At 42.8% G+C, this 21,219-nt stretch overlaps 1 protein-coding gene across 5 annotated transcripts in view; it reads left to right on the top strand.

Moving 5' to 3' along the window:
- The window catches only part of slc38a6 (solute carrier family 38 member 6), a 79,533-nt gene extending 76,548 nt beyond the window's left edge, over window positions 1-2,985 (top strand). For 3 of the 5 annotated variants that reach the window (XM_069916274.1, XM_069916277.1, XM_069916272.1), the window contains one exon: window positions 383-2,985. In XM_069916274.1, coding sequence (XP_069772375.1) covers window positions 383-472 — 90 coding nt within the window. In that variant the 3' untranslated portion in view covers window positions 473-2,985. The remainder of the gene's footprint in view (window positions 1-382) is intronic. The other 2 variants (XM_069916275.1, XM_069916273.1) reach the window with 2 other exon arrangements.
- The last annotated feature ends 18,234 nt before the right edge of the window (window positions 2,986-21,219 follow it).

Here is a 21,219-nt window from a genome sequence, read left to right as displayed (position 1 = left end):
ACATCTGGCCGGCTGTCAATCAGTCGGCCTGAAGGGATCAAGCCCCACCCGGTCTGGTGTCAATCACCCTCCGGGATATAAGCCTGCACCAGTCTCCCGAAGCTCACTCAGAGTTACTGCAGCTACAGCCAGCCTGGCTCTGTGGAAGTCTTTGTGGTTTAAAGCCTGTGGTACAGTCTTTACCTTGTGTGTGTCTGAATCTGGCTAACAGCGCACCACAGGGTACAGTTCCAAAGCCATCAAACGCTCCTTGTGTGATAACACTTGCATTCCAAGGACAATTCGAGTGAACTTCCTTTGCACCCTCACTGAACAGAAACCTATTTTATGTTTGGATTATGTTATATTTTGATGGTTTCACTGTATGTTTTTGTCTTGACAGGCTCTAGGATTACTTATTCTGGGCTTTTTGATGGGTACCATTGGTTTGACCCTCATCATTTTAGACTGGCTTCATGGAACTGCAACTTAGTGTAATCAGCAGAAGCTCCCCAAACTCTTGCGGAATCATCAGCTAAGCAATGAAGTTGTGATCTCAGGAGCTACGTACTAGTTCTAGGTCCACTAGAGGCACTCTCAGACCAATAAAAAATGGTGGAAACTGGACCTCAGGGGAGATTAAGAGACCTATTACCTCAGTTAAAGCTATAATAACATGGAGTAATTTCTATCAAAGAAAATTCTTTGGTATTACAACTGAGCAGAGCATTTTGGAAGATTTTTGTGATGAGTAAAATGCTTTGGAATCTGTATTTCATTGCATTAGAAGGGGATTTAGGGTAACAAGTTTATCACTGGTGCTTTATTTTCAATTTTTTGTCTATTATGGCTCATTTTAAATAAGCTTATTCAGGTAATTTTCAATGTGCATGAATTAAAACTTTATAACTTGTGTGAACATGGGCAGAAATTAAGAAAACTATTAGACACTGGGAATCAAATGTTAGTCAATTTTAATATATTTTTATTGTGTCTTGTGCAATGCCTATTTTGTATCTGTTATGATTCAAATTTCAACTCCTTTTCAATCTTTGAATAGTAAACATGGATTAAAGGACATTTTGTTTTGAACTCCTCCAATTTGTGGAGATACTGAAAATGTTGAATAACTAAATAGTGTACCAACAAAGGATTATTCTTGCTTATATTCAATATTATAAACTATTTTTGTATCAATAGCTTTATTGAATATTATGCAGTAATATAAAGCTCATTTAAAGAGCTGAGTTATTTTTTTAATTTGATTATGTTACATAATTTGGATTATTTGTATATACAGGGTTTAATTCGTTCCATTTTTTAAAAAAAACTATACAGTCTATATTTAGATGTTCACATGGGTGAAAGTAGGTGATTAATGCCAGATGGTGTTTATTTGTTTCCTTCATAACTCCCTTTATTAAAATGCCTTTGAAGTTATTCTGGTTTGACAGTTAAAAGTATCTGATATTTTGAATGATAAAAATTCCTTAATACAGATAGGTATTGTTTATTCATTCTAACAGATCCAGTTATGCAAGTAAAACTTGGTTGCACAGCTTAACCTATTCCATTTATATACTAGCTCAGAAGGAAATTTCTCATCTTCTAAAGCAATTGTGCTTATTGCAAAAGTTTGCACTGATGCTCTCTTTTCAATTTACATTTTTTTTCAAGTGTTCATGTATTTATTTTTCTTTGTATTTACTGCAATTAAATGTGGTCATGTATACTTTTAAAGGGATTACCAAAAAGTATTTTATTCCTGTTGATCTAAATTTCCAAAATTTGCATGACTCCAAAGTTTGTTCTGAATTTATCTGAAAGGTTGACATTTTGAAACTCAGTCAGAGTACTGATATCCCAATACCATGGTCTAAAGCTTGATCTAAACCATTCTCCCAGATGAGGTACATACTTCTTCCAACCTCATCTGTTGCATTCACTGTTCCTGATGTGGTCTCCTCTTGGTGAAACAAAGCATTTGTGCTCTGTCCATAATGGTCATCCTGAACTCCTGATTGCATGATGTTTCAACTCCCCTTCCTATTCCCACACTAACCTGTCTGTCCTTGGCCTTCTCCATAGCCAAAGTGAGGCCCATATGTAAACTAGAGGAACAACATCTGTTATTCTTCTTGGACAGTCTACAGGTTGATGGTGTGAACAGAATTTTCCAGACCCATCTCCTCTTGTGAACTACCCTTTTTCCCTCCTTCCCATTTTTTGTTCCCTGTCCCACCTAGCCCCGCCACTCATTGTATCCCTCCATTTCTCGTTCCATCCTCTTCCACCCGCATTTGTCCTATGGGATTCATATCACCCCCCCCCCCCCTCAACCCCCACTTCTGTTCCACCTGATGCCATTGGTTCTTCACAGTCCCTTAACAGCTCATTATACCATTATTGTCATCCCTTCATATCGGTTTCCAGCACTGGTAGCCTTGTATGACTCTCACCTGACCATTTTTTTGGCCTCCCTCTGCCTTTGGAACCTGCAGTCGACTGTCTCTGCATAATCCTCCACCCCTCCCACTCTGTCTTCATTATAATGGCTATTTCCTCTCTGTAGGCTGTCTTGATCTTCTTTGGTTTGGCTTCGCGGACGAAGATTTATGGAGGGGGTAAAAGTCCACGTCAGCTGCAGGCTCGTTTGTGGCTGACAAGTCCGATGCGGGACAGGGAAAGGGTGAAATATTGACCATTCTCCCCCACTGATGCTACTCAACCTGCTGAGTTCCTCCAGCAGATTTTTTTGTTGTTGCTGAAACCTAAGAATTCAGATCATGGTACTTTTGTGATGCTCTGACAAGTAACTATATAATCTGTCAGCTGTTCTTTATAGAGCTGCAGCTTGCTTTTGTAAAAAAAATAGACAATTTTTGAATCTTTTTTTAAAAAGGGACACCTCCAAGTATGAGAAAGTTTACATGTTTTCATGATTTTTGCAATGTAGTTCTTGAGCAACGAAATTATTCTAACAATAAATTTGCCTGCAATTCTCTAGCCTCAGTTGTGCTGTGATGTTTGTGTCATTGGTAATTCTCATAGGGATCAGATTGATCGGAGGTCCCATTTTTAAAAAAAACTCAATCTTTTCCTTTGGCTTATCCCAGTTGATTTTATTTGCCATTTACTGCACCTAAAATATTGTGAACAATACTGACTATCCCATTACAGGACGAATGTAAAGGCTTTAGAAAGGGCGCAGAAGAGATGATGCCAGGATTAGAGGGCATGAGATATAAGAAATTGAATGATCTTCGGTTGTTTTCTCTGGAAATTTGAAGGCTGAGGGTGATCGATAGAAATTTATAAAATGATGATAGGGTAGATGATCAGAATCTTTTTCCCGGGTTAATCATTAGGCCGCATGGTTAGTGTGACGCTGTAACAGCCCCTACGATCAGGACTGGGGTTTGAATCCCAAAGAAGTTTCTGTGTTCTCGCCATGTCTACGAGGGTTTCCTGTGGGGTCTCTGGTTTCTCCCATCATTCAAAACATACTGGAGATTGTAGGTTAATTGCACGTAATTGAGGGGCACGGGCTCGAGGGCCGAAAGGACCTGTTACCAAGCTGTACGTCTAAATTTTAAAAATTAAATAGAGGTAATAGAGGATAAGCATTTAAGATAAGTTGGGGGATGGGAGAGTGGAATTTAAATTTAAATGAAATGTGTGGGGCAGCTTCTTTTAAACGAGAATGATAGGTGCTTGGAATGGGCTGCCAGGTGCAGTGGTAGAAGCAGATATAGTATATTATAGAGGTTTTTAGATGCACATGAATTTTCGGAGAATAATGGGACATATCATGTACAAGCAGCAAAGTTTTAGGTTAATTGAGCATCATGTTTTGTGCAGATATGTGGACTGAAAGACCTGTTCCATAATAACTTCATATTTGTAATTTCAGAAATTCAAAGTTTTTTGGACAGCTGGAAAGCTTTTACCAGTTGTCAAAGTAATTCTGGTGACAGCGTTTACTATTTATGGCACAATGCCCTCACACATTTGGGCCACACTGATCATGAACCAGAATTGGGACCACATTTCTGATATGTGCATGTACTGGGCAGAGAACTTGTTACTCATGTAGCCAGTATGCACTCAGCCATTCTGCCAACCTGATGTGAAAATGGGCCATATACACCTGTGGCTGGTGTAACTTGAAGTCTTTAAGATCCATTTATATCTGTTCTTTGCAAAGTACTTCAATTAGTTTTTAATAATACTAATTAGGTATATAGGTATTTCCTTAATGATATCTAATTTGTTTGTTCATGTGCTATGTCTGACAGATTGCCTTCACTTCAATTAAACTATGCAGTTTAACTTTTTATTTGCTCAAAATTTATGAGCATTTTTTTGGCTGATGTTTGTCCATCCCTAACAGACTCAGTGGATTGCAAGGCCATTTCAGAGGGGATTTAGCAGTCGGACACATTGCTGTTAGGGGGGAATTAACAAATATGTTAGACTGGTGAAGAATGTAGATTTCATTCCACACAAAAAATTGTGAATGATCCTTGTTTTTCGCAATATCTGGTGATTATGTTTGCATTTACTGTACTTCCATTTGAAATTAATATTTGCATAAAGTTTTTTTAAACTCCTGCTTGACATGCCAGGTCTGCAATATGATCAACTGTTGCGAGACCTGCATTCATCCAATGAAAAGAAGTTGCATTTATACATTGCCTTTCACAGCCTTTGAGTATGAACACAGAAGCCCATTTGCACTGCCAATTAGTCACAACTGGCAACTGAATGACCAGATTTCAGGTTATTTTCAAGTCTGATGATTAAATGTGAGCATTGAACATGGGAGTTGAAAAACGACACTACTGCTGTGGAATTGTACAGACTTGAATGGAATGATTGGAACTCTTTCTACATTAGAACCTTTTGGCTCAAGCCAATGGATGCCATTCTCCTCATAACAATAAATAGGAATCTATCAATATTGCATGCAGATATTTATTCTGCATTAAAATATGATTGCCCCCATCCCCCACATCCATAGTGGAAATAAACTTTTTCCCACATTTCTTCCTGGATGGAATTCCCCTCATCCTTTCTTCCACCCCATGACGCTCCCTATTCAATGGATTATCTTTTGCAATTTCTGCCGGTTCCAAATACCACCAGATGGGTATTCCCTTCCTATCCTTTCTCAGCATTTTGGAGATATTTCTCCATTTGTAAAGTATTGGTCCACTCTTATGACTTGTTTACTGCTTCCTATCATATGGCACTTTCCCAAACAACTGAAGACGTGCATACTTCTGCCTTCCCAATATGTAGGAACCCAAGCAGTCCTTCTTCAGATGTAATGAATTAAGTGTTTACAATATGGCTTCCTCAGCATTGGAAAAACCAAATACAGAATGAATGATTGCTTTGACAATACAGTATCAAGTCTGAAAGCTCAAATATGAGCTTTCTGTTGCCTGCCATTCTACCATCCAACTCTGGTTTATCTGTGTGTGCACTAGCATTTTAACCAATACCCACCACATACTCAAGGAGCAAAGCTCATTTTCTGTCTGGGCGTGTTGAAGCCTGTAGAATTCTAATTTGAAGTCTCCAACTTTAGAAAGTTTACTCTTTTTTTCCTATTTTAGAATTGGCCATTTTTCTCTGCCAAAATGGCTTTTTTAAAATTTGTATATCCTGGACTACTGTGCATGTTGTCCCACAACCTTGTGACTAACAACACATTATACACACAAAGAATCTTGATCTGATTGAAATTGCCAGATTTGAACATTGTGTCTCATCTTGTCTGAGAATTTCTCCTTATTCCAACCCTTTTCCCTCTATATTGCCACCAACACCTACTTGTTTCTTTTCCAGTTAGACAACACAGTACAGGCTCTTTGGCCCTCGATGTTGAGCTGAAATATATAATTCTCCACATTAATCTAACCCTTTTCTCCCTCACAACCCATACATCCATCTGCCTGACTAAAATTTTTAAAAATGTCTATATTGTATCAGTCTCCACCACCATCCCTGGGAATGCATTTCAGGCATCAACCACTCTCTCATGTAAAAACCTACCTCAGATGCCTCCCCTAAACTTTCATTCATTCATCTTAAGCAGATGTCCTCTGGCATTGGCTATTGTCACACTTGGAAAAAGGTCTGACTGTCCACTCTATCAAATGCCTCTCATAATCTTGCACCTTTATTAAGTTGCCTCTCATCCTCCGTTTATTCAAAGAAGCGCTAGCTCGCTCAACATTTTTTCATGAAATGTTCTCCAATCTGGGCAGCAACCTGAAATCTCCTTGGTATTCTATCCACAGCTTGCACATCCTTCACATAATGAGGTCTCCAAAATCGAACAAAATGCTCTTAAATGTGCAACATTACCTCATGTCTCGAACTTACGCCATTGATGAATGAAGGCCAGCGCATCGTGAACATTCTTAACCACCCTTTCAATGGGTTGCAACTTTGAGGGTTCCAGGAATCTGGACTCTTAAGGTTCCTCTGTTCCTCCATGCTACTAAGAATCCTAACCATATGCTCCAACCTCATGTTCGATCTTCCACCACACATTTCTGGATTGAACACCATCTCCCACTTTTCTGCCCAAGTTTGCATCCTGTCCATATCCCGTTATAGTGAAACTTATCTACCCTCCACTTCTTCATCAGTTTATTCTGATGAAGGGTCATGGACTTGAAATGTTGGCTACTTCTTTCCACTGGACCTGCTGAGCTTTTCCATCATTTTTTGATTTGTTTCAAATTTCCAGCAGTTGTATGTTTTTAAATTATTATTAATAATTTTGTCAGCTGCACAAAAAACATTGCCACATATTCTTCTAGTGTTTAAAAGCTGGACAGATACAGTGTTTTGATTGAGCTAATTTCTGACCTAATTTATTGAAGTCTATTTGTGTGGCTGATTGACAGTTGCCCTTAAGTATATTTTTTCCCCCTTTCTCCCTCTCTCTCCCCCCCCCCTCCCCTCATGATTTGTAATTTCATGCGAATGTTATACTTCCAGCTGAAAATTTTACCTCTGGTTGGACTTGTATATAATTTCTTCAAAACCAATCTTGAGTCGAGTACCGATTTCTCATGGTTTCATGTGTAAAACTAGCACTGCTTCCATGCCTAATCTAACTGGGGTGGGGGGGAATCCAAATTATTCCCTTTCCAGATTTGGTCATTTGGAGTGCCTATTGAATCTAAAGACATGGGAGTTAACAGAGAATAGTCCAGTTCTTTTGCTTTGATGTATAATGGCATCAGCTGTGCCAGCATTACCTCAGGGTTCTGGCTGTGTGTGGCATCTTTGTACATTTCCACTTGGTGCTTTTTAGCACTCTGTCCATGAATCTGTAGATGAATGGCAGCCACATGACGCCAGCAAACTATCTGCACCTGGTTTAAATTTAAAGGTTGTTTTACGTAATGTCAGAATACTATTGTCAGCACCCTAAAGGTCAAGGCAAATTTCATTGTAAGAAAAGCTTGTCATTTCTAGAATTCTTCATACTTTATTGTTGGGGATGGGGGCTATAAACCCATACATTATGATTTATAGTTTTAGCACTTCATTCCTGTGATATTGTATAATCTTTTAAAAACAAGTTTTGAAACCTCTGCCTAGATGACAGCCTTTTTCATTTTTAACCTATTATATTTGACGCATCTTTCTCCAGTTATCTTTAAAGCTATGATTTATTCTATTTAATATTTAACAGGAATGGTTCAAATGTTCTGAATCAGTTGGTAAAGGCTGCAGGAATATATTCAATTAGTGAATCAGAATGAAGCTCACAGATCGCAGCAGCACTTGGCTGCTAAACTCATCGATTACATGGTTACTTGGCATCCTTGAACCAATGGTATGGGTTTCTTTTTCGTTAACTTGTATGTTTTTTTTGAAATGACGATGAGATAATGCTACTTCAACCTTGCATTCTATCTCAAATAAAGCTCCACTCACTGATCATCTTGTGAATGATGGCCTTGCAGTGCTGACTGGAAAGGATAGGTGGGGAAAGGATTCCAATGTAATGAATCGTTTTAGTGCTCCCATGGACTGATATAAAGTCTGTAGCTTACTCTATTTCATAGTATTTAAAAGTTGAAGATGAAGTACTCAAGATGATTAAGCTGAAAGAGGTCTCAAGTACCCTGTGGATGGATGGCTGATGGTAGCTGATGCTTCAGTGCAGGATGGCGCCCAATGCTTCAAATAAGTATGACTTATTTTGTAATTTTGTGCAAATATGTTGATACACACAAAGGTATATATAATAATAAATTTTTCATGTGTTTCCTATGCATTTGTCCATAGGTAGAGTGTGACAGTTGAATTACATCCTAATGCAATGTTTTAGGTGTTATTTTGATCAGATAGTTTCTAAAATGTTTAATTGTAAACTGCTGTAACCAGACGACCTCCCCCGGCACAGTTTGACCACATGTGAAACCTGAAACTGTGACATATACCCCTGGGAACAGTGAACTTGGTAAGTAAGAGGAATGTAGAGAACTGCTATAAAACATTTCACCCTATAGAGGATATTATCTGAACCAACCTTTAACAGTTTATAAGACAGGAATGCTATAAAATATTTATGCAGAAGCCTTAAAAAATGTCTGGGCTAGAACTTCCCATAAAGGTTTATAGTGGAGAATCTAGACACATCTTTGTGAAGTGCAAAAGCAGACACTACTCCAAAACCAAAATATATATTCTTTGAACTAGAATGAAAAGAGTAGGTACTTATTTTTAAAAGCTGTCAGCACTGTGTTTTACTTGACCAGTTCAATATAAATGACATGAAAGCTCTGCTGTTATTGACTTCCTCCTGGATTGGCTGAACAGAACAGTAAGTTTGCATGGAATGATCATTCATATTGTTAGGTCTGCTTTGTTCGAGAATGAGGGAGTCAGACACCAGACTGAGTCGAAATCAAGGTTCTTTATTACCGGATTGTAACACTTGAAACTAACAGTGTTAGTTGGAGAAGGCGCATTCTCCCGATATCAGCAAGTGGTGTTTTTTTTATACCTCAGGACACGCACTTAGTAAATTATCATACCATTACATTGTCCAATGAATAAGCTGTTGCTACCCTTCTCTGTTAGTCTGCTGCACATCATCTTGTTATTGCCACACTTATCTTGAGCGTACAAGGTCACACCTGCATCCTGTTACTCCTTAGTACTGGGTGACTCCTTCTCCGGTCCCAACTCATGATGTTTTTACCTTACAATATTTTAATTTACATCAGTGATTTGAATACACTAAACATACTTAAACATCCTCACGCCTGAATTAGTGACTAGTGTATTGCTTGCCCTCAGCTCAATGTAGAACAAACATATGAGATTAATGTTTGCACACGCCTCCCTTTCGAACAGTTTTGGTGAGAAGAACAGGATGATGCTGAAGAAACCTTTGTGTCCTCCAGGTGACCGGGCCCCTTGCATAGCTAAGGAAGGGAGAATCCTATCCAAGATGAACCCACATGAGGCTGCCAGACCAGACAATATACCTGGATGTGTACTGAAGGATGCGCAGACAAATTGATGGAGGACTTCATGGATATTTTCAACCCATCACTGCAGCAATCTATCATTCCCACAGGGTTCAAGACAAACACCATAATCCCAGTACCCAAGAGGGTAACAATGACTACTGCTCTGTGGCACTGACCTCCACCGTTATAAAATGCTTCAAGCATCTGGTGATGGAATGAATCAAATCACACCTCCCAGAGACATTGGACCCATTTCAATTTGCCTATAGAAGAAACTGTTCCAAAGACAATGCTATAGCCTTGTCCCTTCACTCCATCCTGAGCCACCTGGAGAACCATGCACCAGGCTGCTGTCCATTAACTTCAGCTTGGCACTTAATATGGTCATTCCTCAAAGGCTGGTGGAGAGCTTGTCCTTGTCCTTGCTGGAACTCAGCACCCTACTCTGCAACTGTATCCTGGGTTTCCTAACAGAAAGCACAGACTGTCCGGGATAGTAGCAGAATGTAGAACACATTACAGTGAGCACTGGCGCACCTCAGGGCTGTGTGCTGAGCTCACACCTGTTCATGGAACTGACTGCATCACCAGATCTAGCTCCAACAGAGTCATCAAGTTTGCAGATAACAATAGTTGGTCTCATCAGCAACAACAATGAATCACTCTACAGAGAAGTGGAAGATCTCATGAAATGGTGCGAGAGAAATAACCTGAGTCTCAATGTGGACAATACAACCACCCTCCACTACTCGCCAACAACTATGTAGTGGAGAGCACCAAGTTCCTTGGAGTTCAGTAATCTAGTGACTTTTTGTGGACCCTGTGATAGTACAGATTCTATCACCAATGTGTATATGTACAGATTGTAGTGTAGGATGACTGTGATTGACTGAGAGCATAGCCACACCTACTGCAGGCCTTAAAGGATTGCTCCTAGCCCGACCAGGTCATTCTGGACTGGTCGACCTACTTGTGATATGCTCCAGTCTTTTAGTTAATAAAAGCCTTGGTTTGGATCAACAAGTCTTTGGTTCTTTCGACGCGCATTACAAATTTTATTAACTAAAATAAATTTTGAAGGGTTGGAGCGTATGCTATGGTTGGAACGCCTCGACATCAACCCACAGTCAGCTACAGCCTCGAATGACTTTAAGCACTGGGTGAGATGCTTTGAAACATACTTACAGCTCTCTGGCCCTGCTGTGATAGAGGACAGCCGTCGACTACTAATATTGATGACTATGGTGTCCCTGAGAGTCTACCAGAGTGTCCAGGATGCGACCACTTACGCCACAGCCATGAAGGTGCTGAAAGGGCTCTAAGAGCGACCAGTGAACAGGGTCTATGCTCGGTAAAATTTGCTACAAGGAGGCAACATCCCGGTGAGTCCTGTAGAGCTTATATTCAGGCACTAATGGCGATGGGCAGGGGCTGCCTGCACAGACAGAACTGCTGCAGAGACCACAGACAGTTTCATTCGGGATGCCTATGTGGCTGGGGTTTGATCGAATGAGGAGAGGCAGCACCTGCTAGAGCACGGGGAGAAAACCTAGAGGACATGATCCGGATCGCAGAGATGACGGAGGCTGCGGTCTTAAGTATGGACATGTACTCTCGGGGCTGGACCCCACACTCTGATGCGAATAGGATGCCCTCCCTCTACCCTACTACTGTCGCTAAGCTGCCCGATGCAACCCCAAAGTGTTATTTCTGCAGGAGGAACAAGCACAGCAGGTCCCAGTGCCCGGCGAGAAAAGCCAGGTACTTTAAAAACGGCCACTTTGCTGTAGTCTGTCACTCCAAAATGGCCACCGTCAAACACAGTGCCTCATGTGAAGCCCAATCGCCACTCTCCATTTCAAACACTTCTTCCTCAGAGCTCTCGTCCAATGAGAGTAAGGACTCCACCGTGCGACAGCGCCTGACGTCACGGAGCAGATGCCGAGCGCGGAAGGTACAACCCACCCTCGCCACAATGACATTCACCCTACCTCAAGAAGCAACGTCTGACCAGGCACCAGTCCCGACCTCAATGGCTGCCGCCACTGCCGACCAGGGACCTGCCGCTGCTGCCAACCATGGACCCACTGCCGCTGCCGACCAGGGACCCGCCACTGCCACTGCTGACCGAGGACCCGCCGCCACTGCCGACCAGGGACCTACTGCCACTACTGTCTGGGGACCCGCCACCACCGCCACTGCCGACTGGGGACCTGCCACCACCGAGGCAGCTGACCAGGTACCCGCCGCCGCTGCCGACCGGGGATCCACTGCTGCCACTGCCGACCGGGGACCCGCCGCTGCGACCAACACTGCCGACCCGGTACCCACCGATGCTGCCGACCGGGGAGCCAACGCTGCCGACCAGGGACCCACCACCGCTGTCCGCCCCACCGCTGATGGCTAGCAGCGACCCCCAACACTTACTGTTGGTTGGCCAATGCCCCCAGCAGGCTGCAGGCAACTCCACTGTCCCCATTACAAGTCTCTACATCAATAACCCACGACCAGGACTTCCCCAACCCCTCACAAAAGCAATGGAACTGATTAAAGTGAATAGACACTATACCAATTGCTTATTTGACTCGGGGGTCAACTGACAGTTTGATCCGCCCAGATCTAGCCCACCATTGTGGACTGGTTATTCTCCCCACTGCCCAGAGAATTACATTGGCGACCAGATCGCACTTGACTGGGGTAAAGGGATACTGCGTGGTGACCCTGAAGGTCCAGGGCATCACGTTCACAGACTTCAAACTATTAGTCCTTCCCCAATTGTGCGCCCCTGCACTGCTGGGACTGGATTTTCAGAGCCAGTTTCAAACTGTTTCCCTGCACTTTGGGGGGCCTCACGCTCCACTCTCTGTCTGTAACCACTCCACCCCAGAAACCTCCTGCCAGTGGCAGCCTGAACCATCTTCCCCCACGCCCCGGGGCCTCTCCTGTAGTCTCTCCACCCTCCAAGTTGCTCCGCCAGCGCTTTTCACAAATCTCACCTCTGGTTGGAAGCCTATGGCCACCAAAAGCCGGAAATATAGTTATGAACACTGGAAATTTATCACAAGTGAGCTGCGCAGACTGCTGGACGAGGGCATTATCGAACCTAGCTCGAGTCTATTGAGGGCCCAGGTGGTGGTTGTTAAAAACGGGGAGAAGCCACGCATGGTGGTTGACTACAGTCAGACAGTCAACCGCTTCACGCTTCTGGATGCGTACCCCCTTCCATGGATCACGGATGTGGTGAATAAGATCACCCAATACCGTTATTTTCCACCATTGACTTATGTTCGGCCTATCATCAGCTCCCGATCCGCCGAGAAGACCGGCCTTTCACGGCCTTCGAAGCAAATGGGCAGCTATATCAATTCCTCAGGGTACCCTTTGGGGGTCACAAATGGCGTTGCGATCTTCCAGTGGGAAATGAACCAGATGGTGGACCAGAACGGGCTGACTGCTACTTTTCCGTATCTGGACAATGTCACCATCTGAGGCCATGACGTGGAGGATCATGATGCCAATCTTGAGAAATTTTTTCAGACTGCAACTTGGCTGCACTTGACCTACAATTTTGACAAGTGTGTCTTCCGGACCACTCAGCTCACAATTCTGGGTTGTGTGGTGGAGAACGGGGTTGTCATGCCGGACCCTGACCGCATGCGTCCCCTCACGGACTTGCCCACCCCCACACACCCGGAAGGCACTCAGACACTGCCTGAGCTTTTTCTCTTACTATGCCCAATGGGTTCCTCACTATGCTGACAAAGCAAGGCCACTCATCAAGACCACTTCCTTCCCCCTGTCAACCAAAGCCAGAGCGGCCTTTGACTGCATCAAATCTGACACCGCTGCTGCAACGCTGCACGCCATTGATGAGTCCATTCCGTTCCAAGTCGAGAGCGATGCGTCCGACTTTGCACTGGCAGCCACTTTGAAACAGGCCGGCCAGCCAGTAGCCTTCTTCTCCAGAACCCTCCAGGGTCCTGAGAGCCGACACTCCTCTGTCGAGAAGGAAACCCAGGCCATAATCGAAGCAGTACGTCATTGGAGATACTTCCTCACTGGCAGGCGCTTTACGCTGCTGAACCACCAACACGTGGTCTCCTTCATGTTTAGCAATACCCAGCGAAGTAACATCAAGAATGACAAAATCGCCAGGTGGAGAATCGAGGTCTCCACCTTTAATTATGACAAACTGTATCAGCCAGGTAAACTCAACAACCCACCAGATGCGCTCTCCAGGGGGACGCGCCAATATACAACTGGATAGGCTGCAGAAACTCCATGAGGAGCTCTGTCATCCAGGGGTCACTAGGTTTGTGCATTTTGTCAAAGCTCACAACCTGCCCAAGGAGATTCGCTCCATGACCTGAGCCTGCCCAGTGTGCGCTGAGTGCAAGCCCCACTTCTTCCATCCGGAGAACACCCACGTCATCAAAGCCACCCGCCCCTTTGAGCGTCTCAGCGTAGACTTCGACCAACCGAAACACCTACATCCTTACGGCCATCGATGAGTACTCCCGCTTCCCATTCGCTGTGCCCTGCTCGGACACGACTGCCTCCTCAGTTATAGAGGCCCTGCACAGCATCTTCGCCATCTTCGGGTATCCCAATGTAGAGCTCGTCGAAAGAATCAAAGACTTGTTGATCCAAACCAAGGCTTTTATTAGCAAAAGACCGGAGCTCTTCACAGGTGGCCGACCAGTCCGGAATGATCCGACCTGGCTAGGGACACAACCCTTTAAGGCCCAGACAATAGGCGTGGCTTAACTCTCAGCCAATCGCTGTAAGCACAGTCTAGATACTGTAACTATATACACTATATACATTGGTGATAGATCAGTACTATCACATCCAGTTACATCCACAGTGACAGGGGGTCCTCGTTTATGAGCGCAGAGCTGCGGCAGTACCTTCTGGAGCATGGTATTGCTTCAAGCAGGGCCACCAGCTATAACCCACGTGATAATGGGCAAGTCGAAAGAGAGAATGCCACAATCTCGAAAGCGGTTATGCTTGCCCTCCGGTCCAAAGGTCTCCCCACCTCTCACTGGCAGGACGTGCTCACTAGAGCCCTACACTCCATCCGCTCCCTCCTATGCACTGCGACCAATCCCACCACCCCCCCCCCCCCATGAAAGGATGTTCTCTTTCCCGAGGAAATCCGAGTCGGTTCACGGTCTGGTCCTCTTACGATGCCACGTCCGGTACTCAAAGAATGACCCCTTGGTTGACCGAGTGAGTCTGCTCCATGCAAACCTGCATTATGCCTATGTTGAGTACCCGGACGGGCAGGAGGACACAGTCTCGGTAAGGGACCTAGCCCAAACCGGATCAGGCGCAGCAGTGCCTTTAACCCAACCTCCCCCTATTCCTTCTCCCCAGGTCATGTGCTTGAACAGAGGGACCAGCACCACCCCACCAGCTCAGGCCAGACTGTCTACAACGCTGTTGGGGAATTGAGCAAAGCAGTGGCCGCACCCTACAGGCCTGCCAGTGACACAACTCCAGCGACCCCAATCCCCGCACCAAGGTGGTCACCCCGGATGGTCAGGCCCCCTGACCGGTACAGCCACTAACCTCCATCCACCCTGACTCTCAAAGAAGGGGTGAATGTGATAGTACAGATTCTATCACCAATGTGTATATGTACAGATGGTAGTGTGGATGACTGCGATTGGCTGAAAGTGTAGCCACACCTACTGGCAGGTAGGCCAGACCAGGTCATTCTGGACCAGTCGACCTACTTGTAATATGCTCCAGCTTTATAGTTAATAAAAACCTTGGTTTGGATCAACAAGTCCTCGGTTCTTTCGACGCGCTCTACAGGCCCTCCACATCTTCTCACTTGTCAGGAAGGCACAACAGTGACTGTATTTCCTTAGCGGGCAAGGCTACCAGCCACCATTATGTCAACCTTCTATCAGAGCTCTATTGAGAGCGTCTTGGCCAGCTGCATCACCATGCAGTGCAGTTGCTGCCGATAAATGGATCAGAGGTCAATCCACAAGACCAGAAGATTGGCAGAGAGGATCACTGGAGTCTCCCTCCCCTCCATCGACATGATCTACTATGATTGTTGACTGAAGAAGGAGTGCAAAATTGTTGAGGATCCCTTCCACCCTGTCAAACAACGTCATCAAGTTTGTAGATAACACAACAGCAGTTGGCCTCATCAGCAACAATGATGTGTCACTCTACAGAGAGGTGGAAATGGAAACATCTTTCAGCTACTCCTATCGGGAAAGAGATGCAGGAGTATCAGAACCAGCACCACCAGGCTGAGGAACAGATTCTTCCCATGGCAGTGAGAATGCTGAATGACCGATGGAACTGCTCACGCTAACTGAAACTCCTATTATTTCTCTAGATAAAATACTGGTCCTGCATTTGTATTATATGGTTGAATGTGTGTTATGTCTGGTTGTATATCTGTGCGTTTTGCACCAAGGACTGGAGAATGCTATTTTGTTGGGTTGTACTTGCACAATCAGCTGACAATAACTTGACTTAACGATGTAGTCTGTAAAGGATGTATGTTTGTCTCTACAACAGTGCCCCAGAGGCCCTTTGCCAGTTTATTGGGCTGTATCCTAGCTCCAATTATTCAATGGTGTTTTGCACCATCCCTTCAATTTAAATATAAGGCAACAAAAAATTAAATTATGGCATTTTCATGATTTTATTAGTACTATTACATTTATAGGCATTTTGCTGATTTGTGCTACATTAAAACCCCGGTAACCAGCAGCTACGGGGATTGGTTGATGCCAGATAAGTGTATTTTCCAGTTGCTTTAGGGTCACTCTTACAATGCCTCACTAATACACCTGCATTAAGAATAAACAATTTAAAAGAGAAAAATACTACACTGTATTTACACTGAACTAACTTCACCTGTATAAATATACTGTACAAACCTTAAAGCATTTTACTTTTTCAATCACATTCTTTGGAAACATTTAAACATTGCTGCATCTCTAGGTTCCTCCCCCTCTACAGAGCCACCTGAAAGATGAACAATGATATTATAGATAATTAAACACCCTCCCTTCCCCAAGTTCACAGATAAAATCAGGGTGGCTCTTACAAAGCAGGGATAAGGAGATATTTTAGGACAGACACCCCAAACAACAAGTGGGGCCAACCAGCATTTAATCCTGGACGTATTTATTCAAACAGCTGTAACGAGCAAAGTTTCACCAAAGATTTGGGTGTTACTTCATTGAACATTTACAATTTCAAATTTACGTGTGTTTTACCTATTATTCCTATTTATATTAATTTTAAAAATTTATTTGCAACTTTTTTCCCTGGTTGCTTCAGACTACTGTTTGCTTGAATTCTGGAGGCCTGGGGTTTAACTGTATATCAAAATGTGTTAAAATTTTGGCGGGAAAGTTGTTTAATCTGGAAATGTGCCCTGAAGAATGTGTTTGCTTGATCTATAAAAGGTTAAACACAGGTGTGATTATATTACCTTTTGGTAGCACAGTGAGCATTGTGCACTTTTCTGGATAAGAAAGACTACCTACTTGTCTAAAAATACCTTCAGAGACCTGATAAAGTTGAGCTATGATAATCACACCGGACAATTTCTTTTAAAAGGTTTGATTCCTGAAAACAAGTTAGGGATTATGATAGACAACTTCGAGTGGAACATAAAGATAATTTCAGATTTGCTGTATCACCTAGGAAGTTGGAGAAACATTAAATGTTATTGAATTTTGCATGTCTTAATTGCATAATGATGCTGACACATTGCATTAGGTTCAAATGACCTGAACATGTTTTGCCACTCTTTTTCGTTTGTGCTCAGCATCTGATGTCTCTCATGTCTTTTTTTTATTTCAGGTGGGGCCAGGGAACCGTGAGGGGGAGGGGACCGGGGAAGGGAACCTGCTCAGGTGAGGGAGTTTGGGTCGGGGTCGCGTTAGGGTGAGAGGTGGTCGGGAATGTCTCTCATGTCAATGTCCACCAATAGTCGGCCAGCATTGATGGATTCCAGTTGCCCTGATATTGCTTTTCCATGGTCGCAATGTCCTAGTGAATTCTTTCACCACGTTTGTCACTGACAGGACCAATATCAGCAGGGAAGATGTCCAAGTGTGACTGCAGAAAATGAATTTTCAATGACATGTTGCATTTCACGGTTTTGTCTGCTTAAAGTTGACTTAAAATAAGACAGGAAATTGCCAAATAGGTTATATCTAAAAAATGGAACGTGACAGGAGAAAATTATGTTTCTCATGATTAATCGCTCAAAATCCATAAAATACATCTAAAAGTGGCCAGGAAGCAAAATCTTCATTGTCCAGTGCAATCAATCACAGAAGGACTCCTCCAATGAAGGTTGAGCAAGTTTAGCCAGCCAGATTTTGAGCCACACTGACCTGAAATGTCCCAAGTTCGATTGCTCATCTGTACTTAGTTACATAATTAGAACCAGGAGAGCAGCAAGAATGGTACAACTGCCTGCAAAAAGTCTTGGATTAAGGAAGTTAAAATTGGCTGCAGTTCTTCCTGATTATTGACCAGTCACTCTGGCTGGAAATGCATGTGCAACAACACTGTAATGATGTCAGGATTAGGGCTTGACTGTGATTAGCCTTCCAGCCTCTTTGCTACTTGCTGTTGATATGCGCATGAACTAATAGACAATTGTGTGAGGCACCAGGAGGTGATGCAACTGTGGATTTAAAAACTTGCAGGGTGTCAACATTCTCAGCACAGGAACTGAGAAGAGAAAATTGGCAAATAGAATAAAAACAGAAAATTCTGAGCTGAGGTTTGGCAGCACTTACGCAGGGAAATGCAGTTAATGTGACTATTTTGATGACCTATCAGTCCAGCAATTTTTTCCATCATTTGCTTTCGATAGCCAATTAAAATCAAGCCCAGAACAGAAAATGATCTTGTAAAAAGTTATCAATAAACCAGAGTCTTTATCCAGGATAAGGAAATCTAAAATTATAGGACATGAATTTAAAATGACCCGAGGCCCACCTTTTCCACACAGAGGATGGTGGGTAGGTGGAACGAGTTGCCAGAGGAAATGGAGGAGGCATCGAGGCAGGTAAAATAGTTATTTTAAATGTATTCATAGAGCACGGTAACAGGGCCTTCCCCTTGCCCACATTCCCCAATTAACCTACAACCCCTCTACATTTTGAAGGGTGGGAGGAAACCAGAGCACCTGGAGGAAACCCGCAGGCACAGGGAGAACGCACAAACTCCTTATAGACAGAGCCAGGTTCGAACTCTGGTCGCTGGCGCTGTAATATTGTTGTGCTAACTCCTACGCTAACCATGCCGCCCTGTTTGAAATGCACTGGAACAGGTACAGGAAAGGTTAGGAGGGATATGGGTCAAATACAGGCAACTGGGGTGGATAACTTGGTTTGCTTGGAGAAGTTACACCAAAGGGCCTTATTCCATGCTATAAAACTCTACATCATTTACTCTAACAACAATAAATATTGTGCTTTCCCAATATTATCAAGGAGTTGGTTTTGCTATGTTCTTTGGTTGGATTTGAGTAGTTTGGCACATGATTGAGACTGACATCCCCATGCAGAGTGATCAATGTTCATGCCATTGTGATGTGATGTTAAACCAAGCTCCCTCGGGTGGGGGCACGCAACAGTCTTGTATCATTGAGCAAAAAAACAAAATCACTGGAGGAACTCAACAGTTCAGACAGCACCTATGGGTAGTCAACTTTCTGCTGTGAACTCTTTATTAAGACTAAGATAGAATAGATGAAATAGAATGAAGGTGGGGAGCAGGGACCCAGGGGTAATGGAATATAATGCAGAAGGTGAGAGAGGTTGAGAGACAAGTAGAGGGAGCAATCATTTGGCAGAGAGTTGGGTTAAGAAAGGTTAGAAGAAAAAATAAGTAGAGCAGCAATTGGCAAAAGGTACATACTTAAGATCTTGGTGAGGGCCAAACTGGAAAGCCTTGGAAGTGGAGCTGGAAACCACGTGGAATGAAATGTTGAAGAAGACAGGTCAACCAGAGCAAAATATGGCCGTGGTAGCAAGCCTTGATGAGAATGTGATCCTTGAGCTGGAGGGCAGTTGGTGAGTCGTATGAGAGCTTCCAAAAACTTCCTTCAGAGAGAGGAAGAAAATGGTAAGAGTTAAATATTTTATTAGACCAGGAAAAGAGTGAATCCAAACATGCCCAAAAAGAAACTGTACACATGGAGGCAACAAAACTAAATGATTACATTAATCTTCATATTAGAAGATTCTGCTAGTAAAGGAAAATAAAAGAACATTTTGAATGGGGTAAAAATTAATAAAAATAGGCAGGAAAGGTTGGTAGCGTTTACAGTGATACATCATCAGATCCAGCTGGGATTCATCCTGGGTTGCTGAGAAAAGTGAGGAGGAAATTGCAGAGGGGCCAAGTATAATCTTCCAAAGATCTATACATTTGGGGATGGTGCCCAAGGAGAAGTCCATTGTAAGGGTTTTTTTTTTAAAAAGTGTATAATAATTCCAACCCGGTTAACCTTGATGGTAGAGTAGAATAAGCTCTACCATAAAGGCAAAGGCAAGTGGTATCTAACTAAGCTGATCATTTATTTTTGAAGAAGTAATGGAGAGAGTCAATGAAGAAAATGAAGTTAGCATGGTGTGATAGTACAGATTCTATCACCAATGTGTATATGTACAGATGGTAGTATAGGATGAATGTGATTGGCTGAGAGTGTAGCCACACCTACTGGCAGGTCTTAGAGGATTGGTCCTAGCCAGACCAGGTCATTCTGGACTGATCGACCTACTTGTGATATGCTCCAGTCTTTTAGTTAATAAAAGCCTTGGTTTGGATCAACAAGTCTTTGGTTCTTTGAACGTGCATTACACATGGCAAATAATTAATTTCCAAAACAACTTTGATAAAGTGTCATCAATATTGAAGTCCATGGGATAAATGGTAGACTCTTAACTAAGTAATGGAAAGCAAAAAAAAAAGTTTTTAAATAATTTTTTTAGAGTGAAGGTAAGTGTGCACAGTAATTCAATGGGAGTCAAACTCAGATCACTACTTTTTAAAAATATATTAATGGTTATGATTTAGGTTTAAGGATACTTTCCCCAAATTGGCAGGTCACATAAAATGTGGAAAAGTGGTGAACTGTGGGGAAGATAATAATAAAATCCAAGAAGGTACAAACAAACTGATGGAATTGGCAGATGGGAAGGAGATGAAGTATAATGCAGAGAAATGCAAGGAGTGGCATTTTGATCGGAAGAATGAGAATATAAATTGAAGGGTCTTGATGTAGCCATAATCTTCCTGTTTTATTCCTACTTATCAGATAACACAATTAATGCAATAATTTGGTGTTGTTGTCCCTTGCTACTGGCTTCCTGTGCTATGCACACGTACCAGTACCTTGAGCGAGATTCCATTCCATTCTAATGCTCAGTCAAAAAAATACTAAAAATCATCCATTAGGCTTAATTCAAGCTTGCCTAAAATATGCTAAGACAGAGAGGAATGTTCTTTATGTATCCTGAAGAAAAATTACTCCTCGTTGCCAAATTATAATATCTTGTATGTTAAGACATATATTCAAAGCAATAGAAAGATGCAAGGCGGATTGACTGATAACATTGTAAAACAAGAACATCCCAATTCTCCAGCCAACACATTATAAAAGGCTGCTAAAAAGGTTCTGCTTCTGAAAATCTTGTTGAATATTGTTTATTAA

This window comes from Narcine bancroftii, chromosome 2, assembly GCF_036971445.1.
Source record: "Narcine bancroftii isolate sNarBan1 chromosome 2, sNarBan1.hap1, whole genome shotgun sequence".
Classification (NCBI taxonomy): Eukaryota; Metazoa; Chordata; class Chondrichthyes; order Torpediniformes; family Narcinidae; genus Narcine; species Narcine bancroftii.
This window is presented reverse-complemented; position numbering and strand designations above follow the sequence as displayed.